At 41.4% G+C, this 21,702-nt stretch overlaps 1 protein-coding gene across 4 annotated transcripts in view; it reads right to left on the reverse strand.

The window, feature by feature from the left end:
* The window catches only part of LOC115167686 (far upstream element-binding protein 3), a 76,205-nt gene that overhangs the window by 20,507 nt on the left and 33,996 nt on the right, over positions 1-21,702 (reverse strand). For all 4 annotated transcript variants that reach the window (XM_029722332.1, XM_029722331.1, XM_029722329.1 and 1 more), the window contains 4 exons: positions 1,043-1,141; positions 648-752; positions 429-531; positions 103-203 (listed from right to left, as the gene is read on the reverse strand). In XM_029722332.1, the coding sequence (XP_029578192.1) occupies positions 103-203; positions 429-531; positions 648-752; positions 1,043-1,141 (408 nt within the window). The remainder of the gene's footprint in view (positions 1-102; positions 204-428; positions 532-647; positions 753-1,042; positions 1,142-21,702) is intronic.

Genomic DNA, 21,702 nt, shown 5'->3' on the forward strand with positions numbered 1-21,702 from the left:
GTGCACTCTACTTGTCCGTAATGTGTGTGTTCTGTGCAGTGTGTTCCTTGCTCTGAGTGCTTACTTGCATGGTATTCATTCGTTCTGTCTCTGTGTGTGTACCTGTGCTGTTTGGGTGAGCTCGTTGATGAGTTGGACAGCATGCTGACACCTGTCTGGTTGTCCCATCACTTGGGCGATGCGCTCTGGGCTGATGCCATCATCTGTCGGTGGGAGGGAGTAGGGTCAACACTAAGCTAACTGTGGTGACTGACAGCAGATACAGCCACACACCAACACACAGAAGCAGTCGCCTTTCCACATATATAATTGGTCATGGTACGATAAGAGACATGGCATACCCCAATATAATTCCAACTCTACAGAGAAGAGAAACCTTCATTCATATGACACATCTGACATATGTTAAAAGAAATACACACACACACCTGGTTTGAATTGGATCCTCACTCCGGATTCTCCCTGGATCTTCTTGATCATCTCGCCACTCCTGCCGATGACAATCCCCACAGCAAACCTGGGTACAGCCACCTGAAGGGAGGGATTGGCCTGAAGCATGTGAGCTCAAACATCAAGGTTGTGTTCAAAATGGCACCATAGTCATTGGTTGTTACATTCACTGGACGTCCTGTACATTGCATTCTTACATCCAAAGTACTTCCACCCAATCTTGACGCAAAGTCATTTCGGCCACTGCGGAAGTCTCCCTGGTATTTGTCGCGAATGATCTCTATCACCAATTCCCGCGCTTGCTGTGAAGGGGAGAAGAAAATGGGATTCACGTGACGGTACATCCCAGAGGTGAATGAGATGCCATAACGGGATCTACAAAGAGTGAAGATTGACCACCTAATGCATTTTTCAAAGTGCAAACTGATCTGTATCACAAATCAGAAATAGTCTAAATAATTGTCAACAGAAAGCCTCACTGGAATGTAGAGAGGAGGGTCTGTGTTGGATTGAAAAGTGAGGATTTCTGCAAATAATTCTGTGTGCACTGTGGCTGTCGACTGAAGCCGCACCCCACCCACTCTTCACTCACTTGGACTTTGTAGGGATCCCCAGTGATTCTCAGGGGTTTGTCTGCCCCAGTGGGCATGGGGCCGTCCTGGATCATCATCATCTTCACTCCTATTCTCTCCTAAGAAAGAGCACACACAGTGAATGAATGTGTTGTGCAAGTTGTTTTCCTCTCAGTCAGCTGAACGCATCGCTTAGTTCATAGAACTGTGGTTATAGAGATAATGCCAAAAAGGCCAGCTTAAAAATGGAATAATTTTTACACATTTGTTTCTGATACCCCAAAGTATCCTAACATAGATAATTGAAGAGCTTGATGGTGCATGTTAATACTATCTTAAAATACATCTACATGTTAGGGCAGTAAATATCATACAGAAAACACTTTTTGAAATATAGTTCAAATGGCATCTCTTGCAGGTAGAACATTTTCAATTATAACAATAAGCTTTGCAAGTTGAAAAAGGTTAGCCTGGAGCCCTGACTATAGGTTAGTGATTTTAGATCTGCCTGACTGAATGAATCAAACCTCTTCTTCTTAGGGAAGCCAATATGAACCTGAGAAATATTGCTTTGATAGCCTAATCGTCACCTCAAAAAATATGTTTCCATGAAATTTCCACTTTCCATGAATTAGGCCTGCTGTCCACAATTAGGTGTAAAACTAACATTGTTCGTTTTTAAAGGAGAATGTGATATCATGTATGAATCAACTTGCCTTTGTAACCTCCCCAACTCACCTTCTCCGATGGGTATGGCGACTCGCACCCAGTGAGGTAGTTTCACAAAAGTGGTTGCCTTAGAAATATTAGTGACTACCACTGAGGCAGAGAGACACTGTAAGTAGGGAGAGTACGGAGAAACAAATCCTGTGCTAACAAGCCTCGTGAGCTTTGTGTTAATCCATACGAGGGAGATAACGAAAATGGTGAACATGGTACAGGAGATAAAGGAAACAGCAACAAGTGTCTTAACCTCTCTGGGAAATGTGGGACGCTAGACATCATTTAAACAGTTTTAGAAACTTCAGAGTGTTTTCTATCCAAATCTACTAATTATATGCATATTCTAGCTTTTGGGCCTGAGTAGCAGGCATTTTACTTTGGGCACACTTTTCATCCAAGCTACTCAATACTGCCCCCCTTTCCAAAAGAAGTTAATAGGGTGTTGGGCCACCACTAACTGCCAGAACAGCTTCAATGTGCCTTGGCATAGATTCTATAAGTGTCTGGAACTCTATTGGAGGGATGCGACACCATTCTTCCATGAGAAATTCCATAGTTTTGTTGCTAAAGGAAAACACTCTCAGGTGCCACTTCAAAATCTCCCATGATTGTTCAATTGGGTTGAGATCTAGTGACAGAGACGGCCGTGGCATATGGTTTACATCGTTTTCATGCTCATCAAACCATTCAGTGGCCACTCTGTGGATGGGGGCATTATGTTGGAAGAGACCACTCCCATCAGAATATAAATAATTCACCATAGGTTGCAGGTGATCACTCAGAATGGCTATGTATTTATTGGCGTTTACCTTGCCCTCTAAGGAGTTGAGTAGACCTAAACCATGCCAGGAAAATGCACCCCACACAGGGGTTAAAGCAACAACAACAAAAATCCCATGACTGAAATTTAAATCCATCTCAGATCGATTGTCTGGGGCCAAGTTAACCTCCTTTTCATGTAAGAAAGTCATGACCATCATGCTTTTAGGGAAAGAGGATAATTTTGTACATGTATTAAACCTGCGAGTTTGACCAATTCCAGGTCCCTTGCTTGGGGGGTTGGATGGTCCTCTCAGGGATAATTTTTTACGTTGAAGGACTGAGAAGCTCAGTCCTGGTGTCTTATTTATTTATATTATTTTTCAAACAATAACAACTATACATAAACACAATAAAGACAAACACATTTCTAAACATCATCACACCTGCTCAGACCCACGTTCCCACTGCAACCATACAAATAAAATAAAATTGTATTTGTCACATGCGCCGAATACAACAGGTGTTGTTACTTACAAGCCCTTAACCAACAATGCAGTTTTAAGAAAATTGAGTTAAGAAAATATTAACTAAACAATAAAATAACAACAATGAGGCTATATACAGGGGGTACCGGTACTCAGTCAATGTGCAGGGGTACAGGTTAGTTGAGGTATGTCTCACAACCACACTCATCCTTCATCCCCCGGAACATTCCATTGCTTGTAGCACTATGTCATATGGCCTTAAACCGAACTGTTAGATTTATCTCTGTAGCACACATATACATTTGATTCATCCAGTGGCATAGTGATGGAGGATAATTTGATTTCCAGCTTTTAAGTACAGAAAAGTATGGTCCACCGCATTGGGTATCTCATCGCACCCCCATATGCCATGTCTTGAAATATGCTGATTGTAAAGTTTAATTCTAATCTTTCTTTGTAAAACCTCTGACAGCCAACTTTCTAAGTCTGCCCATGAATTTTGGACTTTATAGCACTCCCAGAAGGCATGAATTATTGAGACCTTGTTAGTTTTACACTTAAGACATGACACTGCCATTGTGCTGTATAATTTGTGAATTTTGTTTCTTGTATAATACATTCTATACATTGGTTTATACTGGGTTTAAGTTGCATGCATTGGAAAATGTCTACATTGGTCAGTCAAAAATTGCTTTTGAAATCTGTGATGGAAATAATTGAACTTCCTATTACTAAGTTATTTACGGTTTCTATGCCTTTAGTTTTCCATGTGGGCCAATTCTGAAAAGCTATCAAAGGATTGTTTCATAGGGTTGTGTTTTTAGGGAATAATATTGGTTCTTGTAGAATACGTTTAATTTTCTTCCATATTGTTATAGCGTTCTTAACTATGAAGTTGTTAATGTTCTTAGATTTATCTTTTCAAAAATCGATGGCAAGGTGGCGCCTACAGACATGGCAGCTCTGCTTCTAGCTCCTAAGCAAATTTGCTAAGGATATTTTTTTTGTGTGTGCTGGTAACTCACCAACATTACAACTTTATCCCAGAGGATGCTCCAAGATGCCGCTGGCGGAGAAGAGGTATTCGGAGTGGACTTCTAGTCCGACTCAGGAGTTGCGCACACCATCCACCGCTTCAGAGTATATTACTCGCTAATGTTCAGTCTCTGGACAATAAAGTAGACGAGCTCAGGGCGAGGATCTCCGTCCAGAGAGACATCAGGGACTGTAACATACCATGTTTCATAGAATCATGGCTCACTCGGGATATACTGTCGCATCCATACAGCCAGCTGGGTTCTCAGTATATCATGCAGACAGGAAAAAAGAACTCTCCGGGAAGAAGAAAGGCATGGTGTATGTTTCATGATAACATACAGAAACTCAAGTCCTTCTGTTCACCCAATCTAGAATACCTCAATCAAATGCCGACCGCATTACCTCTCAAGAGAATTCTCCTCGGTTAGTCACAGCCGTGTATATTCCCGCTCAAGCCGATACCACGACGGCCCTCAAGGAACTACACAGGACTTTCTGCAAACTGGAAACCACATATCCCGAGGCTGCATTTATTGTAGCTGGGGATTTAACAAAGCAAATTTGAGGAAAACGCTACTGAAGTTCTGTCAACACATTGACTGTAGTACTCGTTCTGGAAAAACACCTGACCCCTGCTAATCCTCCTTTCGAGATGCCTACAAGGCCCTCCCCAGCCCTCCCTTCGGCAAATCAGATTGCGACTCCATTTTGCTCCTTCCCTCCTATAGGCAAAAACTCAAACAGGAAGTACCAGTGCTAAAGTCTTTTCAAAGCTGGTCTGACTAATCGGAATCCATGCTTCAGGATTGTTTTGATCACATGGACTGGGATATGTTCCGGGTAGCCTATGAGAATAACATTGGCGTATACATATACACGAGCTCAGGGCGACATGGTGACTGTTATTGCCACTGTGACTATTAAAACCTACCCAAACCAGAAACCATGGAAATATGACAGCATTCACACAAAACTGAAAGGGTGAACCACTGCATTTAACCATGGCAAGGTGACTGGGAATATGGTTGAATACAAACAGTGTAGTTATTCCCTCCGTAAGGCATTCAAACAGGAAAAATGTCAGTACAAAGAAAGTGGAGTTGCAATTCAACGGCTCAGACACGAGACATATGTGGCAGGGTCTACAGACAATCACGGATTACTAAGGGAAAACCAGTCACGGACACGACGTCTTGCTACAGGACAAGCTAAACACCTTCTTCGCCCACTTTGAGGATAACACAGTGCCACCGACATGGCTCGCTCACGAAGACTGTGGGCTCTCGTTCTCCGTGGCCGACGTGTGAGTAAGACATTTAAGCGTGTTAACCATCGCAAGTCTGCCGGCACAGACTGCATCCCTAGCCGCATCCTCAGAGCATGTGCAGACCAGCTGGCTGGAGTGTTTATGGACATATTCAATCTCTCCCTATCCCAGTCTGCTGTCCCCACTTGCTTCATGATGTCCAACATTGTTCCTGTACCCAAGAAAGCAAAGGCAACTGAACTAAAGTATTATTCTACATTTCTTTTTACAGCTTTTGATACGGTAGACAATTCCATTCTTGTGGGCTGGCTAAGGAGTATTGGTGTCTCTAAGGGGTCTTTGGCCTGGTTTGCTAACTACCCCTCTCAAAGAATGCAGTGTATAAAGTCAGAACATCTGCTGTCACCAAAGGGAATACCCAAAGACTCGATCCTAGGCCCCACGCTATTCTCAATTTACATCAACAACATAGCTCAGGCAGTAGGAAGCTCTCTAATCCATTTATATGCAGATGACACAGCCGTACACTCAGCTGGCCCCTCCCCGGAATTTGTGTTAAACGCTCTACAACAAAGCGTTCTTAGTGTCCAACAAGCTTTCTCTGCCCTTAACCTTGTTCTGAACCCCTCCAAAACAAAGGCCATGTGGTTTGGAAAGAAATCACACCTTGTGGAGAGGGGCTGACTACCTCTGTGGGTTTAGAGCTTGAGGTAGTCACCTCATTAACCTGTTATGGATAGGGGGCAGTATTTTCACGGCCGGATAAAAAAACGTACCCGATTTAATCTGATTATTATTCCTGCCCAGAAACTAGAATATGCATATAATTATTAGCTTTGGATAGAAAACACTCCAAAGTTTCTAAAACTGTTTGAATGGTGTCTGTGAGTATAAAAGAACTCATTTGGCAGGCCAAAACCTGAGAAGATTCCAAACAGGAAGCGCCCTCTCTGACTATTTCTTGGCCTTCTTGATCATCTCTATCCAAAACAGGGGATCTCTGCTGTAACGTGACATTTTCTAACGCTCCCATAGGCTCTCAGAAGGCGCCAGAACGTTGAATGATGACTTTGTAGGCCATGGCTGAAAAACAGTAGCGCATTTGGTAAGTGGTCGATCTGAGAACAACGAGACTGGTGCGCGCATGCACGAGACGACTCCATGTTTTTATTTTCAGTCTTTGAACGAAAACAGGGTTTCCCGGTCGGAATATTATCGCTTTTTTACGAGAAAAATCGCATAAAAATTGATTTTAAACAGCGTTTGACATGCTTCGAAGTACGGTAATGGAATATTTTGATTTTTTTTGTCACGAAACGCGCCGGGCGCATCACCCTTCTTTACCCTTCGTATAATGTCTTGAACGCACAACAAAACGGCGCTATTTGGATCTAACTATGGATTATTTGGAACCAAACCAACATTTGTTATTGAAGTAGAAGTCCTGGGAGTGCATTCTGACGAAGAACAGCAAAAGTAATCCAATTTTTTTTATAGTAAATCTGAGTTTGGTGAGTACCAAACTTGGTAGGTGTCAAAATAGCTAGCCATGATGGCCGGGCTATCTACTGAGAATATTGCAAAATGTGCTTTCACCGAAAAGCTATTTTAAAATCGGACACCGCGATTGCATAAAGGAGTTCTGTATCTATAATTCTTAAAATAATTGTTATGTTTTTTGTGAACGTTTATCGTGAGCAATTTAGTAAGTTCACCGGAAGTGTTCGGTGGGAATGCTAGTTCTGAACGTCACATGCTAATGTAAAAAGCTGGTTTCTGATATAAATAGGAACTTGATTGAACAACACATGCATGTATTGTATAACATAAATGTCCTAGGAGTGTCATCTGATGAAGATCATCAAAGGTTAGTGCTGCATTTAGCTGTGGTTTTGTTTTTTGTGACATTATATGCTAGCTTGAAAAATGGGTGTCTGATTATTTCTAGCTGGGTACTCTGCTGACATAATCTAATGTTTTGCTTTCGCTGTAAAGCCTTTTTGAAATCGGACAGTGTGGTTAGATAAAGGAGAGTCTTGTCTTTAAAATGGTGTAAAATAGTCATATGTTTGAAAAATTGAAGTTTTCAGATTTGAGGAGTTTGTATTTCGTGCCACGCCTATCATTGGATATTGGAGCAGGTGTTCCGCTAGCGGAACGTCTAGATGTAAGAGGTTTTAAAGTACTTGGGAGTATGGCTAGATGGTACACTGTCCTTCTGTCAGCACATATCAAAGCTGCAGGCTAAAGCTAAATCTAGAGTTGGTTTCCTCTATTGTAAATGCTCCTCTTTCACCCTAGCTGCCAAACTAACCCTGGTTCAGATGACCATCCTACTCATGCTAGATTACGGAGACGTAATTTATAGATCAGCAGATAAGGTTGCTCTCGAGAGCGGTTAGATGTTCTATACCATTCGGACATCAGATTTGCCACCAATGCCCCTTATAGAACACATCACTGCACTCTATACTCCTCTATACACCCGTCGCAAGACCCACTGGTTGATGCTTATTTATAAAACCCTCTTAGGCCTCACTCCCCCCTACCTGAGATATCTACTACAGCCCTCACCCAACACCCGTTCTGCCAGTCAAGTTCTGTTAACTTCTCTGGGCTACGTGTACCCGCGGTACACACTATCAACAGCCAGTGAAATATCAGGGCGGCAAATTCAAAACAACAAAATCTCATAATTCAAATTTCTCAAACATACAACTATTTCACAAGATACACTTCTCCTTAATCCAACCACATTGTCCGATTTCAAAAAGGCTTTACGGCGAAAGCATAAAGTTAGATTATGTTAGGACAGCGCCTAAACAAGAAAAACCACACAGCCATTTTCCAAGCAGGAGAGGTGTCACAAAAACCAGAAATACAGCTAAAAGTAAGCACTAACCTTTGACGATCTTCATCAGATGACACTCCTAGGACTCAATGTTACACAATATAGTGGGGGGAAAAAGTATTTGATCCCCTACTGATTTTGTACGTTTGCCCACTGACAAAGAAAGGATCAGTCTATAATTTTAATGGTAGGTTTATTTGAACAGTGAGAGACAGAATAACAACAAAAATATCCAATAAAGTTCATATTTATATCCAAAAAACCCATTTTACATTGGCGCGTGATGTTCAGAAAATATTTTGCCTCCAAAACTTCCGGTGAATGAGCACAACAATTTACAAAAATACTCATCATAAACGTTGATAAAATATTAAATTGTTATTTAAAGAATTATAGATAAACATCTTCTTAATGCAACCGCTGTGACAGATTTCAAAAAAGCTTCACGGTGAAAGCACACTTTGCAATCTGAGTACAGCGCTCAGAAAACAACAGCAGGCAATACAGACACCCGTCATTTTGGAGTCATCTAAAATCATAAATAGCACTATAAATATTCACTTACCTTGGATGATCTTCATCAGAATGCACTCTCAGGCATCCCAGGTCCACAATAAATGCTGTTTTGTTCGATAAAGTCCATCATTATGTCCAAATACCTCCTTGTTGTTAGCGCGTTCAGTAAGCTACTCCAAATGTAGGAAGCGCGATGAAAATTTCACAACAAAAAGTCTAAAAAAGTTATATTTACGTTCGTAGAAACATGTCAAACGATGTATAGCATCAATCTTTAGGGCCTTTTTAACATAAATCGCCCATAATATTCCAACCGGACGATTCCAATGTCTTCAAAAACGTTATGGAACACAGCTACCTCTCACGTGAACACACGCCACTGAACTCATGTCATTTTCTGAGTCACCAACTTCAAGGCCTTCTTGTTCGCTCTCTGTTCACTGGAACAACGTTCTAAAGACTGTTGACATCTAGTGGAAGCCTTAGGAAGTGCAAAATGAACCCTAAGTCACTGTGTGTTAGATAGGCAATGACTTGAAAACACTACAAGCATCAGATTTCCCAGTTCCTGGTTGGATTTTTCACAGGTTTTGCCTGGCATATGAGTTCTGTTATACTCACAGACATCATTGAAACAGTTTTAGAAACTTCAGAGTGTTTTCTATCCAAATCTACTAATAATATGCATATCCTACCTTCTGGGACAGAGTAGCAGGCAGTTTAATTTGGGCACGTCATTCATTACGAATTTCCGAATACTGCCCCCTATCACTAAAAAGTTAAAGGTCCCCAAAGCACACACATCCCTGGGTCGCACGTCTTTTCAGTTCGCTGCAGCTATCGACTGGAACGAGCTGCAACAAAACACTCAAACTGGACAGTTTTATCTTAATCTCTTAATTCAAAGACTCATGGACACACTTACTGACAGTTGTGGCTACGTTGCGTGATGTATTGTTGTTCTCTACCTTCTTGCCCTTTGTGCTGTTGTCTGTCTAATAATGTTTGTACCATGTTGTGTTGCTACCATGTTGTTGTCATGTGTTGCTACCATGCTGCTACCACGCTGTGTTGTCATGTGTTTCTGGCTTGCTATGTTGTTGTCTTAGTTCTCTCTTTATGTAGTGTTGTTTCTAATCGTGATGTCTGTTTTGTCCTATATTATTATTTTTAGCCCAGCCCCCATCCCCGCAGGAGGCCTTTTGGTAGGATGTCATTTTAAATTAGAATTTGTTCTTAACTGACTTGCATAGTTAAATAAAGGTGAAATAAAAATAAAATGACTATCCCCCCCGTAGCACTCACTTGTCATCGTGAAGCGTTTGAGGCTAGTTAAGGATCATATCACCTTAAGGGGCGGCAGGTAGCCTAGTGGTTAGAGCGTTGGCCTAGTAACCGAAAGGTTGCAAGATCAAATCCCCGAGCTGACAAGATAAAAATCTGTCATTCTGCCCCTGAACAAGGCAGTTAACCCACTGTTCCTAGGCCATCATTGAAAATAAGAATTTGTTCTTAACTGACTTGCCTAGTTAAATAAAGGTAAAAGAAAAAAAATAAACACCCTAGACCCACTCCAATTTGCTTACCGCCCCAATAGATCCACAGACGATGCAATGGCCATCGCAATGCACACTGCTGTATCCCATCTGTACAAGAGGAATACCTACATAAGAATGCTGTTCATTGACTATAGTACCCTCCAAGCTCATCATTAAGCTCGGGGCCCTGGGTCTGTGCAATTGGGTCCTGGACTTCCTGATGTGCCACTCCCAGGTGGTGAAGGTAGGAAACAACACCTCCAGTTCGCTGATCCTCAACACAGGGGGCACACAAGCATGCGTGCTCATCCCCCTCCTGTACTCCCTGTTCACCAATGACGCACGCCTCCAACACAATTATCAAGATTGCAGACGACACAATCAGACGACCTGATTACAAACAATGACGATACAGCCTATAGGGAGGAGATGAGGGCCCTGGCGGAGTGGTGCCAGGAACGTCAACAAAATAAAGGAGATGATCGTGGACTTCCCATGTAGCTCAATTGGTGTTTGCAACGCCAGGGTTGTGGGTTCGATTCCCACGGGGGACCAGTACGGAAAAACAATGTATGACTGTAAGTCGCTCTGGATAAGAGCGTCTGCTAAATGACTAAAATGTAAATGTAACTTCAGGAAACAGCAGAGGGAGCACATCGACAGGACCGAAGTGGAGAAGGTGGAAAGCTTCAAGTTCCTTGGTGTACACATCACTGACAATCTGAAATGGTCCACCCACACAGACAGGTGGCTGCAGAAATTCGGCTTGGCCCCTAAGACCCGCATAAACTTTTACAGATGCGCATCCTATCGGGCTGTATCACCGCATGGCAACTGCATCGCTTGCAACCGCAGATCTCTCCAGAGGGTGGTGCGGTCTGCCCAATGCATCACCGTGGGCACACTGCCTGCCCTCCAGGACACCTACAACACCCGATGTCATAGGAAGGCCAAAAAGGTCATCAAGAATAACATCCACCTGAGCCGCTGCCTCTTCACCCCACTATCATCCAGAAGGCGATGGCAGTACAAGTGCATCAAAGCTGGGACGGAAGGACTGAAAAACAGCTTCTGTCTCAAGGCCATCAGACTGTTAAAAAGCCATCACTAGCACGCTACCACCCGGTTACTCAACCCTGCACCTTAACCTGTTGAGTATAGGGGGCAGTATTTTCACGGCCGGATGAAAAACGTACCCAAATTAAACTGCCTCCTACTCAGAAGGTAGGATATGCATATTAGTAGATTTGGATAGAAAACACTATGAAGTTTCTAAAACTGTTTGAATGATGTCTGTGAGTATAACAGAACTCATATGGCAGGCAAAAACCTGAGAAAAATCCAACCAGGAAGTTTGACCTCACATGGTTGTTGTCATTTCAAATGATGTTCTATCTAAACTACAGTGTCTGTGATGTCATATTGCACTTCGTAAGGCTTCCACTAGATGTCAACAGTCATTAGAACCTTGTTTGAGGCTTCTACAATGCAATTTGATTGAATAATACCCGGAACAGTAAGTGGTCGACCTGGTGTCATTGACTTACCTCGTGCGCACTCACGTAGGGCTAGCCATTTTTATTTTTCTTCTGTAAAGAATCTGCTAATGTCCAGTTGGAATATTATCGAAATTCTACGTTAAAAACACCTTAAAGATTGATTGTGAACATGGTTTGACATGTTTCTACAAACGCTGAGGGAACTTTATAACTTTTCGTCGACGGTAGATAGATGCATTTTGGAATGGTGATCTGGACGCGTCATCAAAAAGGATTTATTTCGACATAAATTATGGACTTTATCGAACAAATGAACATTTCTTGTGGAAGTGGGAGACCTTCCGAGTGCATTCAGCCGAACATCAGCAAAGGTAAGATAATATTTTTAACATATTTCAGCGTTTTGTGGATGCCGTGGCTGGACGGCTGGCTAACTGAATAGCTTGGGGCTCAGTACTCAGAATATTGAACAATGTGCTTTCTCCGTAAAGTTATTTTGAAATCTGACAAAGCGGTTGCATAAATGAATAGTTCATCTATACTTCTTTAATTAATTGTTATATATTTTGTCCAGGTTTATGATGACTATTTCTGTAAATTATGGTGCCCATTCACCAGACATTTTGGGGTGAATACATTTTCTGAACGTCACGCGCCAATGTAAAATGGGTTATTTGGATATAAATATGAACTTGATGGAACAAAAAATGCATGTATTGTCTAACATAATGTCCTAGGAGTGTCATCTGATGAAGATCGTCAAAAGTTAGTGCATAATTTTAGCTGGTTTTGTGCTTTTGGACGGCTACCCTTGCTTGGAAAATGGCTGTCCTTGCTAGGAAAATGGCTGTGTTGTTTTTTTTGTTGCTGTGGTGGTATCCCAACATAATCTAATGTTTTACTTTCGCTGTAAAGCCTTTTTGAAAATCGGACAACGTGGTTGGATTCAGGAGAGGTTTATCTTTCAAATGGTCTAAAATAGTCGTATGTTTGAGAAAATTGAATTGTGGTTTTTTAGTTGTTTTTGTATTTCGCGCCATGGGATCCTATTGGCTGTTGGCTTGGGGTTCCGCTAGCGGAACGCCTAGATCTAAGAAGTTAAGAGGCTGCTGCTTTATGAACATAGAATCACTGGCCATTTTAATAATGGAACATTAGTTACCTTAATAATGTTTACATACTGCTTTACTTATCTCATGTGTATATACTGTATTCTATTCTACAGTATTTTTGTCAATATCATTGCTCCTCTTAATACTTATATATTTCTGAACTCAATTCTTTTACTTTTAGATTTGTGTGTATTGTTAGATACTACTGCACTGTGGGAGCTAGGAACACAAGCATTTCGCTATACCCGCAATCATATCAACAAAAAAAAGTGTATGTGACCAATACAATTTGATTTGAAAATAGACTTACTAAAGGTTCAGAGGATTAGCATGCGCATCTTCAATATGTACTGATTGTTCCTCTTTAGTTCATTTAACAATATATTGCAAGTAAAAGCTTGGGTAGCGAGTTGATACAATTCCAAGTCCGGAAATTTAGGAAGATGTAAAACTTAATTTATTCTATGAGTTTAACTTGCCCACATAAAGTCTGTTATAGCAGAGTTTACTTTTTTAAAGAATGTCTTTGGTGGAGGCAATTGATATTACAGAGAATAAATATAAAAATGTTTGAATGCATGTCATTCTGAAGAGGTTTATTCTAACAGTAAGATTCATGGGAAGATTGCTTCATTTAACTAGATCTGCTTTAAACCTGTTGAGTAATGGGATAAAATTACCTTTAAATATTTGTTGTTTGTTGTCACTTATTAAACATCATAAGTGTTAGATATTTTTTGTGGTCCATGAGATATTATTTTTCCTATTGCCATTATTTCATTTTTTTACCATGTAAATTTGATATCCTGAGATTTTTGAGTATTCTGAAAGTTTTCAATATTAGTCAGGTATATCAGGAGATCGTTGGCAAATAAATGTAGTTTATATTCATGTTTACCAATACTGATACCTGTTATGTTTGGGTCCTGTCTCAGTTCAATTGCCAAAGCAAACAGGAGGGGGGAGAGAAGACATCCCTGTCTTGTGCCCCTTTCTAAAGCAAATTCATCAAATAATGTATTATTGGTTTATATTTTTGCTTCTGGATATTTATATAATATTTTTATGAAAAGTATTGTTTCAGCTGGAAAGTTGAAGGCTTCCAAAGTTTTGAATAGAAAAAAGGCCCTTCAAGATGGTCGAAAGCAGTGTTACGAGACTGTTCTTGAGACGACAGAGTGTCTTGGTCTCGTCTCGGTGTCAGATACATTTGTACTCGGTCTTGATTCTATTTTCTTCCCGAGACCAGCCGAGATCAGTGGAGTAAAAAACTAAATTATCAATTTCCATTCAGTCAGAGAAAAAGACGCTTTGCCAGGCCAAATATACACTCCTTTCTTGAAACACTAATATCTTAAGTCTTCATAATCTACACTGAACAAAAATATAAACTCAACATGTAAATGTTGGTCCCATTATATATGAGCTGAAAAAAACATGCCAGAAATGTTCCATAAGCACAAAATGCTTATTTCTCTCAAATATTTTTACATCCCTACTAGTGAGTATTTCTTCAGGAATGACGGCCAGAGCAGTTGCCAGACAATTTAATGTTCATTTCTCTACCATAAGCTGCCTTTAACGTTGTCTTAGAAAATGTGGCAGTATGTCCAACTGGCCTCACAACCGCTTGCGTCATGTGAGCGACCGGTTTGCTGATGTCAACATTGTGAACAGAGTGCCCCATGGTGGCAGTGGGATTACAGTATGGACAGGCAAAAGCTACGAACAACGAACCAAATTCCATTTTATTGATATCAATTTGAATGCACAGAGATACCGTGACGAGATCCTGAGGCCCATTTTCGTGCCATTCATCCGCCGCCGTCACCTCATGATTCAGCATGATAATGCACGCATGGATCTGTACACAAATACTGGAAGCTGAAAATGTCCCAGTTCTTCCATGGCCTGCATACTCACGAGACATCACCCATTGAGCATGTTTAGGATGCTCTGAAATGACAAGTATGACAGCGTGTTCCAGTTCCCGCCAATATCCAGCAACTTCGCACAGCCATTGAACAGGAGAGGGACAACATTCCACAGAGAGTGTAAAAGAAATTGTAGACCACAAGTCTGGTTCATCCTTGGGAGCAATTTCCAAACACCTGAAGGTACAACGTCCATCTGTACAAACAATAGTACGCAAGTATAAACACCATGGGACCACACAGCCGTCATACCGCTCAGGAAGGAGTTGTGTTCGGACTCCTAGAGATGAAAGTACTTTGTAAAGATGCTGGAGGAAACAGGTACAAAAGTATCTATATCCACAGTAAAACGAGTCCAATATCGACATAACCTGAAAGGCCGCTCAGCAAGGAAGAAGCTACTGCTCCAAAACCGCCATTAAAAGCCATACTACAGTTTGCAACTGCACATGGGGACAAAGATCGTACTTTCTGGAGAAATGTCCTCTGGTCTGAAGAAACAAAAATACAACTGTTTGGCCATAATGACCATCGTTATGTTTGGAGGAAAAAGGGGGAGGCTTACGAGCCGAAGAACACCATCCCAACCGTGAAGCACAGGTGTGGCAGCATCATGTTGTGGGGGTGCTTTGCTGCAGGAGGGACTGGTGCACTTCACAAAATAGATGGCATCATGAGGTAGGAAAATTATGTGAATATATTGAAGCAACATCTCAAGATATCAGTCAGGAAGTTAAAGCTTGGTTGCAAATGGGTCTTCCAAATGGACAATGACCCAGAGCATACTTCCAAAGTTGTGACAAAATGGCTTAAGGACAACAAAGGTATTGGAGTGGATATCACAAAGCCCTCACCTCAATCCTATAGAAAATATGTCGTCAGAACTGAAAAAGTGTGTGCGAGCGAGGAGTCCTACAAACCTGACTCAGTTACACCAGCTCTGTCACGAGGAATGGGCCAAAATTCACCCAACTTATTGTGGGAAACTTGTGGAAGGCTACCCGAAATGTTTGACCCAAGTTAAACAATTGAAAGGCAATGCTTCCAAATACTAATTGAGTGTATGTAAACTTCTGACCCACTGGGAATATGATGAAAGAAATAAAAGCTGAAATAAATCATTCTCTCTACTATTATTCTGACATTTCACATTCTTCAAATGAAGTGGTAATCCTAACTGACCTAAGACAGGGCATTTTTACTAGGATTAAATGTCAGGAATTGTGCAAAACTGAGTTTAACCTCTCTGGGCCAGTGGGACGCTTGCGTCCCACCTACTCAACAGCCAGTGGAATCCTGTGGCGCATTATTCAAATACCTTAGAAATGCTATTACTTCAATTTCTCAAACATATGACTATTTTACAGCATTTTAAAAATGGGCACATATTTTTTCCAAAATTCTCAATGCTGCCCCCTAGCCCGTAGAGGTTAAGTACTGCAGTGCATCTCCTCCTCATGGACTCTACCAGATTTGCCAGTTTTTGTTGTGAGATGTTACCCCACTCTTCCACCAAGGCACCTGCAAGTTCCCGGACATTTCTGGGGGGAATGGCCCTTGCCCTCACCCTCCAATCCAACAGGTCCCAGACGTGCTCAATGGGATTGAGATCCGGGCTCTTCGCTGGCCATGGCAGAACACTGACATTCCCATCTTGAAGGAAATCACTCATAGAACGAGCAGTATGGTTGGTGGCATTGTCATGCTGGAGGGTCATGTCAGGATGAGCCTGCAGGAAGGGTACCACATGAGGGAGGAGGATGTCTTCCCTGTAACGCACAGCGTTGAGATTGCCTGCAATGACAACAAGCTCAGTCCAATGATGCTGTGACACAACGCCCCAGACCATGATGGACCCTCCACTTCCAAATCGATCCCGCTCCAGAGTACAGGCCTTGGTGTAACGCTCATTCCTTCGACGATAAACGCGAATCTGGTGAGACAAAACTGCCACTCGTCAGTGAAGAGCACTTTTTGCCAGTCCTGTCTGGTCCAGCGATGGTGGGTTTGTGCCCGTAGGCGACGTTGTTGCCGGTGATGTCTGGTGAGGACCTGCCTTACAACAGGCCTACAAGCCCTCAGTCTAGCCTCTCTCAGCCTATTGCGGACAGTGTGAGCACTGATGGAGGGATTGTGCGTTCCTGGCGTAACTCTGGCAGTTGTTGCCAGCCTGTACCTGTCTCGCAGGTGTGACGTTCAGATGTACCGATCCTGTGCAGGTGTTGTTACACGTGCACGTCTGCCACTGCGAGGACGATCAGCTGTCCGTCCTGTCTCCCTGTATCACTGTCTTAGGCATCTCGCAGTACGGACATTGCAATTTATTGCCCTTGCCACATCTGCAGCCCTCATGCCGCCTTGCAGCATGCCTGGCACATTCACGCAGATGAGCAGGGACCCTGGGCATCTTTCTTTTTGTGTTTTTCAGAGTCAGTAGAAAAGCCTCTTTAGTGTCCTAAGTGTTCATAACTGTGACCTTAATTGCCTACCGTCTGTAAGCTGTTAGTGTCTTATGTTGGGGATGGGGGCAGTATTTGCACGGCCGGATAAAAAACGTACCCGATTTAATCTGGTTACTACTCCTGCCCAGTAACTAGAATATGCATATAATTGTTTGATTTGGATAGAAAACACCCTAAAGTTTCTAAAACTGTTTGAATGGTGTCTGTGAGTATAACAGAACTCATTTGGCAGGCCAAAACCTGAGAAGATTCCAAACAGGAAGCGCTCTTTCTGACCATTTCATGGCCTTCTTGATCATCTCTAACCAAAACAGGGGATCTCTGGCATGACGTGACATTTTCTAACGCTCCCATAGGCTCTCAGAAGGCGCCAGAAAGCTGAATGGTGGCTTTGCAGGCCCTGGCTGAAAAACATTAGCGCATTTTGTAAGTGGTCGATCTGAGGACAATGAGACTGGAGGCGTGTGCCCGAGCTGACACCATGTTTACTTTCTCTCTCTTTGAACGAAAACAACCACTCCCGGTCGGAATATTATCGCTTTTTTACGAGAAAAATGGCATAAAAATGGATTTTAAACAGCGGTTGACATGCTTCGAAGTACGGTAATGGAATATTTAGAATTTTTTTGTCACGAAACGCGTCGGGCGCGTCACCCTTATTTACCCTTCGGATAGTGTCTTGAACGCACGAACAAAACGCTGCTATTTGGATATAACTATGGATTATTTGGGACCAAACCAACATTTGTTATTGAAGTAGAAGTCCTGGGAGTGCATTCTGACGAAGAACACCAAAGGTAATCAAACTTTTCTAATAGTAAATCGGAGTTTGGTGAGTACCACACTTTGTGGGTGTCAAAATAGCTAGCCTGTGATGGCTGGGCTATCTACTCAGAATATTGCAAAATGTGCGTTCACCGAAAAGCTATTTTAAAATTGGACATAGCGAGTGCATAAAGGAGTTCTGTATCCATAATTCTTAAAATAATTGTTATGTTTTCTGTGAACGTTTATCGTGAGTAATTTAGTAAATTCACCGGAAGTGTTCGGTGGGAATGCTAGTCACATGCTAGTCACATGCTAATGTAAAAAGCTGGTTTTTGATATAAATATGAACTTGATTGAACAAAACATGCATGTATTTTATAACATAATGTTCTAGGATTGTCATCTGATGAAGATCATCAAAGGTTAGTGCTGCATTTAGCTGTGGTTTGGGTTTATGTGACATTATATGCTAGCTTGAAAAATGGGTGTCTGATTATTTCTGGCTGGGTACTCTGCTGACATAATCTAATGTTTTGCTTTCGTTGTAAAGCCTTTTTGAAATCGGACAGTGTGGTTAGATTAACGAGAGTCTTGTCTTTAACCTCTCTAGGGTCGGCGGGACGAAATCGTCCCACCTACGTAACAGCCAGTGGAATCCTGTGGCCCGTTATTCAAATACCTTAGAAATGCTATTACTTCAATTTCTCAAACATATGACTATTTTACACCATTTTAAAGACAAGACTCTCGTTAATCTAACCACACTGTCCGATTTCAAATTTTTCCATTTTTGCCTGCCATATGAGTTCTGTTATACTCACAGACACCATTCAAACAGTTTTAGAAACTTTAGGGTGTTTTCTATCCAAAGCCAATAATTATATGCATATTCTAGTTACTGGGCAGGAGTAGTAACCAGATTAAATCGGGTACGTTTTTTATCCGGCCGTGTAAATACTGCCCCCTAGCCCTAACAGGTTAACTGCCTCCTACACCAACTCAGAAGCTAGAATATGCATATTATTGTTCAGGTTTGGATAGAAAACACCCTAAAGTTTCTAAAACTGTTTGAATGGTGTCTGTGAGTATAACAGAACTCATTTGGCAGGCAAAACCCTGAGACAGATTCTGACAGGAAGTGGATACCTGATGTGTTGAATTGACTTTAAGCCTATGCCATTGAAAAACAAAGGGGCTGATGAATATTTTGGCACTTCCTATTGCTTCCACAAGATGTCACCAGCCTTTACAAAGTATTTTTAGTCTTCTACTATGAGATCTGACCGAACAAGAGCCTTGGAACGGTGATGGCCGATTAGACACCTGGCACACGAGTTCATGTTGGGTACTCTCGTTCCAATACGTTTTAAAAGAGAACCCAATCGTCCGCCTTGAATTTTATTCATGTTCTGGTTAACCTCTTACATCTACACGTTCCGCTAGCGGAACGTCTGCTCCAATATCCAATGATGGGCGGGGCGCGAAATTCAAACTCCTCTAAATCCGAAAACTTACACTTTTCAAACATATGACTATGTTACAGCTATTTAAAGACAAGACTCTCCTTTATCTAACCAAACTGTCCGATTTCAAAAAGGCTTTACAGCGAAAGCAAAACATTAGATTATGTCAGCAGAGTACCCAGCCAGGAATAATCACACAGCCATTTTTCAAGCTAGCATATCATGTCACATAAACCCAAACCATATCTAAATGCAGCACTAACCTTTGATGATCTTCATCAGATGACACACCTAGGACATTGTGTTATACAATACATGCATGTCTGTTCAATCAAGTTCATATTTATATCAAAAACCAGCTTTTTACATTAGCATGTGACGTTCAGAACTAGCATTCCCACCGAACACTTCCGGTGATTTTACTAAATTACTCACGATAAACGTTCACAAAAAGCATAACAATTATTTTAAGAATTATAGATACAGAACTCCTCTATGCACTCGATATGTCCGATTTTAAAATAGCTTTTCGGATGAAGCACATTTTGCAATAATGTAAGTACATAGCCCGGCGTTACAGGGCTAGCTATTTAGACACCCACCCAGTGTAGCCTTCACCAAAATCACATTTCCTATAAGAAAAATGTTCTTACCTTGCTTGTTCTTCATCAGAATACACTGCCAGGACTTCTACTTCAATAACAAATGTAGGTTTGGTCCCAAATAATCCATCGTTATATCCAAACAGCGACGTTTTGTTCGTGCGTTCTAGACACTATCCCAACGCTAAATCTCGGCCACGAGCATGACGCAAAATATGACAAAAAATTTCGAAATATTCCATTACCGTACTTCGAAGCATGTCAACCGCTGTTTAAAACCAATATTTATGCAATTTATCTCGTAGAGAAGCGATAATATTCCGACCGGGAATCTGCCTGTCTGTAAACTGAGGAAAAAACCAAAAGCCGGGGGCGGGGCGTGTCACGCGCCTAAGGCTTAGTCCATTGACTGACCACTCAGCATTTGCTCTCGTGTGCTTCAGCCAGGGCTTTGAATGACATCATTCCTGTTTTTCCCGGGCTGTGAGACTCCATTGTTGACGTGAGAAGTGTCACGTAAGAGCAGAGATCCTTTGTAAACGATAGAGAGAATCAAGAAGGGCAAGAAATGTTCAGACAGGGTACTTCCTGAACAGAAGCATCTCAGGTTTTTGCCTGCCATAGGAGTTCTGTTATACTCACAGACACCATTCAAACAGTTTCAGAAACTTTGGAGTGTTTTCTCTCCAAAGCTAATAATTATATGCATATTCCAGTTTCTGGGCAGGACTAATAATCAGATTAAATCGGGTACGTTTTTTATCCAGCCGTGAAAATACTGCCCCCTAGATGTAACAGGTTAAAGAAGGCACTAATGATTTATGCGATACAACGTTTGACATGTTTGAACGAACGTAAATATATTTTTTCCGTTCGCGAAGTGAAGTCCGGCTGGCTTAGATCCTGTGCTAACAACACGGAGCTTTTTGGACATAAATGATGAGTTTTTGGAACAAAACTACATTCGTTATGGACCTGGGATTCCTGGAAGTGACATCTGATGAAGAGAATCAAAAGGTAATGGATTATTTACATAGTATTTTAGATTTTAGATCTCTCCAACATGGCGGTTAGTCTGTATCGCAAAGCGTATTTTTCTGGGCGCAGTGCTCAGATTATTGCAAAGTGTGATTTCCCAGTAAGGTTATTTTTAAATCTGGCAAGTCGATTGCGTTCAAGAGATGTAAATCTATAATTCTTTGAATGACAATATAATATTTTACCAATGTTTTCTAATATTAATTAATTATTTTGTTGTGATGACTTGACTGCCGGTTATTGGAGGGAAATGATTTCCTGAACATCAACGCCATAGTAGAACGCTGTTTTTGGATATAAATATGAACTTGATAGAACTAAAAATGCATGCATTGTCTAACATAATGTCCTAGGAGTGTCATCTGATGGAGATTGTAAAAGGTTAGTGCATAATTTTAGCTGATTTTATGGTTTTGGTGACGCCTGTCTTTGAATTGACAATACATTACACACAGCTATTGTCAATGTACTCTCCTAACATAACCTAACTTTATGCTTTCGCCGTAAAACCTTTTTGAAATCGGACAACGTGGTTAGATTAAGGAGATGTTTATCTTTCAAAGGGTGTAAGATAGTTGTATGTTTGAGAAATTTGAATTTTGACATTTATTTGGTTTCAAAT

Source organism: Salmo trutta, chromosome 29 (assembly GCF_901001165.1).
Source record: "Salmo trutta chromosome 29, fSalTru1.1, whole genome shotgun sequence".
Taxonomy (NCBI): domain Eukaryota; kingdom Metazoa; phylum Chordata; class Actinopteri; order Salmoniformes; family Salmonidae; genus Salmo; species Salmo trutta.